This window comes from Euleptes europaea, chromosome 2 (genome assembly GCF_029931775.1).
Source record: "Euleptes europaea isolate rEulEur1 chromosome 2, rEulEur1.hap1, whole genome shotgun sequence".
Classification (NCBI taxonomy): domain Eukaryota; kingdom Metazoa; phylum Chordata; class Lepidosauria; order Squamata; family Sphaerodactylidae; genus Euleptes; species Euleptes europaea.
The window spans coordinates 80,639,673-80,645,994 of NC_079313.1; the positions used below are offsets into that span (position 1 = coordinate 80,639,673).

The 6,322-nt window shown below is 42.8% G+C and overlaps 1 protein-coding gene across 1 annotated transcript; it reads left to right on the top strand.

Annotated features, from left to right (window-relative positions):
* The first annotated feature begins 4,768 nt into the window (after window positions 1-4,768).
* Window positions 4,769-6,322, top strand: KCNA10 (potassium voltage-gated channel subfamily A member 10). Its single transcript, XM_056844468.1, has one exon. It carries the CDS (start codon window positions 4,769-4,771, stop codon window positions 6,320-6,322), a length of 1,554 nt encoding a protein of 517 aa, XP_056700446.1.

The following is a 6,322-nucleotide window of genomic DNA, read 5'->3' on the forward strand; positions in this document are numbered from 1 at the left end:
CCTGGGGGCACCTGATTGGCCAATGTGTGAACAGACTGCTGGATTTGATGGGCCTTGGTCTGATCCAGCAGGGCTTTTCTTATGTTCTTATGTCTTCTTTCCAAGCTAAACAGCCCTAAGTGTTTTAACCGCTTCTCATAGGGCAGTTGCTCTGGTCCCCTGATCATTTTGGTTGCTCTTTTCTGCATTTTCATAGGGCAGTTGCTCATAGGGCAGTTGCTCTGGTCCCCTGATCATTTTGGTTGCTCTTTTCTGCATTTTCTCAAGGTCTGCAATATCCTTTCTTAGGTGTGGTGACCAGAACTGTACACAGTATTCCAAGAGTGGTCTCACCATAGATTTGTACAAGGGCAGTATAATATCAGCAGTGCATTCATATTTATTATGTCGCTGTACAATTATACAAAATTATTACAATTAAATATTTTTATTTAGTAGCGTGGATATTTCCTATATTTTCCTATTGCATATTATTTTTCTGAATATGGCATCCATGTACTCTTGTTCCTATTGATGTATAGTTGGAACATATTGAGAAAACATGGCCCCAGGATCATAAAAATATTTTTATTTAAGCTGTTGGTTTGAGAAATGTGGTGATTAGCTAAAACAACTAAAACATAGTGGAATGTTGTATGTACTATAAAATAACAGACAATAAGGCAGAAGAAGATGTCATAATATTCCGTGTGATAAATAGACTATTTTATTAAGAGCCGTTATAATTAAATTCTTTTTTAAGCTGATCAAATTTTAGACATTATTTTAACTATTTATGAATTTTTTTTATGTAAGCTGGTCTTTGATCGTAATAAATAAAATGATGATGATAAAATAACAGTATTATTTTTAAATTTCTCAATTTGATTTTAGCCAGTTCCCCTCTATGTCTACCTAAAGATTTGTATGGGTTCTGTCACTGAAGAAGCTCAATATGTTTGTGTAATAAAACTTCTTTAAATCATCTTGCTTTTTCATGATTACAGAATATTACATAACCCCTGTCCTGTTTTTGGCATCCCAATGTCCCATTTTTGTCTCAAGGAAATATGGTCAGCCTATACATGGCCCATTATGATCCTTTGATAATCCGCGCAGCAGCTGTACATGGTGCCGGGGACGTTCCTTCTTCTCTGCAATCCCTACTTAAATTAATGAGAGCCATGCAAGGGCATGCTAGTTAAGGTGGCCATCTCCAGATAACCAAAAAACAACGGGGAATTTCACATATTCTGATTTACCTCCATAGATGAGGATTTATACATAATTACTATAATGTAAATAAAAATACACAGTGCCAGCTCTATCTGCTATTCAGGTGCTTGCTATTGATGGGAAACTTTCCAAGGATCTGCTCTCCTTTCTTATGGCTCTCAAATTCTAAATCACCCCAAACAGCCTGGTTAGCTTTAGCAGCCCTTCTTTGATCTGCAGGTAACTGTGGGTACCCTGTGGCTGCTCAGGAATCGACACAGCCGATTTTACTGACAAGAAGCACAACCTGGACATTTTAGAGAACAAGTATCAACACAGAGGACATCTGGCTGCTCTAATGATCATATTCATAGCTCGGCTCCTTTTACTTTTGTTGGGGCCTGAGGAATAGAATATCCCAATGGATTAATTGTACCCATAGACTATGAGCAAAACATATTGTGCCTTCATTGTTGCTGCTGCTGTTGTTTTTCCTGTTCACTCATTTCAGGTTTTTCATAAAACCATGCACTCAGCTCCTGAACAGATTTCCCCTTAACTGGTGCATCACTAGGGTTGCCAACCTCCTCCAGGTACTAGCTGGAGATCTCCTGTTATTACAACTGATCTCCAGCCAATAGAGATCAGTTCAACTGGAGAAAATGGTCAATTTGGCAATTGGACTCTATGGAATTGAAGTCCCTCCTCTTCCCAAACCCTGCCCTCTTCAGGCTCCCCCCCAAAAAAGCTCCAGGTATTTCCCAGCCTGGAGCTGGCAACCCTATGCATCACCCCAAGGAAATTCTAAGCCAGCCTTTAAGCAAAGCACTTTGAGAAGAGACTGTTTTTGTTAGATCAGTCTAGAAGGATAAAGACTGTACTCTCAGCATCCTCAGACCCCAGACCGCCCAAATCTTCCTTTCTACAGTGCCATTTGGTGTCTTATGGGAAAGGCTATAAAGCAGTAGAAAGCTATTTTGCTCAGATATATAAAAAAGATGAATGAATAATCTTTATGAGACTATTGAACTGTTCCCCCTCCCCAGTGTGCCATTTCATGGAGCAAATTCAACTCTATGCACTCAGTTTGGTATATGTGGTTTTACCGGCATTCAGGTCTCTGCTGGAACTTTATCTGCCTTTTGGTGTTCTCACATTACAATATATCATATTACTATCTACAATGTGTGCATTTAGTTATTGCATCCCCTCCTATAACAGGCAAGCATGGTGGCTGCTGCAAACTGCAACCCATGCACACAGATAAGACTCATCAGTTATTTGTACCTACATACACTGAACAAGCTCTGCCTGTGTCTACGGGTGGTGGCGTTTGTGGCTAATTTGGTGTTGCACTGAAATATTTCAATGGTGAGAGTAGCCATGAGGAGAAGCAATTGCTGGCACCATCTGAAAAGGTGACAGAGCCTTGTGGGGTATGAAGCACAGCAGGTTCCACAGGCACCATGCATTGTACCATGGGGGGATTTAGTGGGTCCAGGCCCCAAGCTGCTAGACCCTAATGAGCAGTTCACCACTCCAGCCTTGTTCCACCCTCTCTCCCAATAGAATACTTTTTTTCTGCTGCCACCACTGGAAGCTTTTGGAGAGATGCCTTTGGAAATGAAATTCATTTCAGGCAGGCCTGTGTGTTTTCCAGCCATTCCTAGAATTCACCAGTCAAGTCTCTCCTTCTCTAAACCTTTCCCACTCCAAGATCATGTTTCTCCATGCAAGAGACTGAGTTTCCCCCAGTGAGAAACTGCTAGTCACTTACTACTATAAGTTGGGATTGCCAACCTCCAGGTGGGGCCTGGCAATCTCCCATGATTAAAGCTCATCTGCAGAATGCAAAAATCAATCGTCCTGGAGAAGACGGCCGCTTTGCAGGGTGGATTCTATGGCATTATACTCTGCTGAGGTCCTACCCCTCCCCAAACCCCTCCTTCCCCAAGCTCTACCCCCTAAATCTCCAGGAATTCCCCATTCTGGAGCTGGCAACCCTACTAGTCCACTGCTCATATGTAGGATTGCCAGGTCCCTCTTCGTAACCGGCAGGAGGTTTTTGGGGCGGAGCCTGAGGAGGGCCATAGCCATAGCGTCCAATTGCCAAAGTGGCCATTTTCTCCAGGTGAACTGATATCTATCGGCTAGAGATTAATTGCAAACTTGCAATAGCAGGAGGTCTCCAGCTAGTACCTGGAGGTTGGCAACCCTACTCATATGTCCTGAGGCCTAACTCATAGTAGTCAGTGACAAGTTTTGTCAGCCAGCCTCCAGTCTGCCTGAATGTAGGTAGAAGATGGCCAATTTATATGTTATTGTACATTCAGCAGAAGAACAAAATCCCTCTCCCACTGAAGACCTCATGCAGTTCCTGGGGGTGCCCCATCTCACAGGAGAAGCATTTGGGGAAGCATTTTGGACTGAAGTAGGAAGGGGAGGCACGGAAGATTCCAATACATTGATGGAAATTCCTTGGAATCCAAGCCCCAGTTACATAATTATGGTGTTTTTAATGTGTGCATAATTAACTGAAAATCTTAATTGAATTTTAACAGTGGGCCCTAATGCATACAACAGCATGAATTTGTATTCTTCAGCGGTAATAACTGACCACCATCCATGGGGTCAGGAAGGAATTTTCCTCCAGGCCAAATTGGCCAGGGATCCTGGAGAGTTTTTTCCCCCTTCCTCTGGGCATAGAGCAGGGGTCACTGGGTAGTGGGAAGGGGAGCTGCGAATTCCCTGCACTGTGCAGGGGGTTGGACTAGATGACCCTTGGGGTTCCTTCCAGCTCTGTTTCTATAGAATAAAATGAGTGAGATTATGCATAAATTTAATAGTAACTCTTGGGCATTTCAGGAAGAAGCTCTACTTAATAGGATGCCTTTTAAAACAAATATATACAGCTTACTTTCAATCACACAGTGAAGAGCTTTGTGCTATGGTGTCAGCTGCTGCCAAAGCAACTTTTTTAAAAAATCTGCACAGCTGATCAGATCTCCAATGGCCAAATAGAAGCCCTGCTGTGCAAAAGCCCCACTTGGCCCCTCACATTTGTGGGAGGAGAGTGTATATTTACATCCAACACATTTGGTACAAACACTTGGCAGGCACCAGGAAAGGGGTCAGTGATCACCATAGTGTCAGTGGGTGCCATAAGGGGGACCGCAATCTACTGTGCCAGAGAAAAGATCAGAGACTATAAATTTTTTGATATTGTTCACATCTCTGTCCCTTTCTACCCTGTAACGGCACTGCATATTGCACTGGCTGGTGTAATAATGTATTTATGCAATATAACTATTAGAATCCTTCCTTGAATTCTGTACCAGAATCCTAGACTCCTGTGCCAGAATCCTTGTTTGAATAACGGCATTAAAGGTTATTAATTTTGTTTGTTTAAATAAGAGCCTGGGTGTGAATGTATTTCATATTTTACAAGCAAGAGAGTGACACATATTCATAAATCCTCTCTGTCTGTTCAGTTGCAGATCATCATAGCGTGGGAAAGACACAAGCTACTGGTATCTAACCGGGGGATTTATGCCAGTAATCTGATTACATTCATATGATGGATGTGTCCACTTGGAAGGAAATAGAGGTGGCACTGGTTAGTTTTGACAACACTGATGAGGTCGTGGGAGATCCCTGTTATTCCAATGACCTCAGTGCTGCTGGCCAATCACACAAAGGCCGTTCCAGCTGTTCCAGCCTCCTATCCAATTGGAGAATTCTCATCAACAGTGAAAACAGCAACAATGAGACCATATTCTCGAAATTGTCTGCTGAGTTCAGTGACTACTTGGTACCAGAGAATGTGGGCATGGATGAGGGAGAACAGAGAGTCATCATCAACATTGCTGGGCTGAGGTTTGAGACGCAACTCAAAACTCTTAATCAGTTTCCAGAGACTCTTCTTGGAGACCCTGAGAAGAGGATACATTACTTTGATTCAATGAGGAACGAGTATTTCTTTGACAGGAACAGGCCCAGTTTTGATGGGATATTGTACTACTACCAATCTGGGGGGAAAATTCGGCGTCCAGCCAATGTCCCTATAGATGTCTTTGCTGATGAGATCACATTCTATGAGTTGGGTGAAGACGCCATGGACCAGTTCAGAGAAGATGAAGGCTTTATCAAGGACCCCGTCACTCTCCTGCCAACCAATGACTTTCATAGGCAGTTCTGGCTGCTGTTTGAGTATCCTGAAAGCTCTAGTGCAGCCAGAGGTGTGGCTTTGGTCTCTGTTCTTGTTATTGTTATCTCTATTATAATTTTTTGTATAGAGACTTTACCAGAGTTCAGAGATGAGAGGGAAATGACAGTTATCAAGAATGAAGCAAACAACCTAACCAAAGCTGTCATCATCTCTAATACTTTCACAGACCCCTTCTTTGTGATAGAAACTGCTTGCATCATTTGGTTCTCCTTTGAGTTGTTTGTCAGATTCATTGTCTGCCCCAGCAAGACTGAGTTCTTCAAAAATATCATGAACATCATTGATATTGTGTCTATCATTCCTTATTTTGTGACTCTCACCACTGAGCTGATTCAGCACAGTGAGCCAAATGGCCAACAGAACATGTCCCTGGCTATCCTCAGGATTATCCGTCTGGTCAGAGTCTTCCGTATCTTCAAGCTTTCTCGACACTCGAAGGGGCTACAAATCCTGGGACAGACTCTCAAGGCCAGCATGAGGGAATTGGGCTTGCTCATCTTTTTTCTTTTCATTGGAGTCATACTGTTTTCTAGTGCCATCTACTTTGCAGAGGTGGATGAACCACAATCACATTTCTCCAGCATACCTGACGGCTTCTGGTGGGCTGTGGTCACCATGACGACTGTTGGCTATGGAGACATGTGTCCTACCACCCTGGGGGGAAAGATAGTGGGGTCTCTATGTGCTATTGCAGGGGTGCTGACCATTGCACTCCCTGTGCCAGTCATTGTCTCTAACTTTAACTATTTCTACCACAGGGAGACAGAGAATGAAGAGAGACAAATATTACCTAGGGAGGTAGAGAAAATACTGACCAGTGTGATGACAGGGAATGGGAGTATGGACTCCCTGAACAAAACACATGAAAATAATTCTCAAGACAAGACAAAAAAATATTGA

Coding starts and splice junctions, on each gene's coding strand:
- KCNA10 (XM_056844468.1), top strand. CDS start 4,769: ATGATGGATGTGTCCACTTGGAAGGAAATAGAGGTGGCACTGGTTAGT.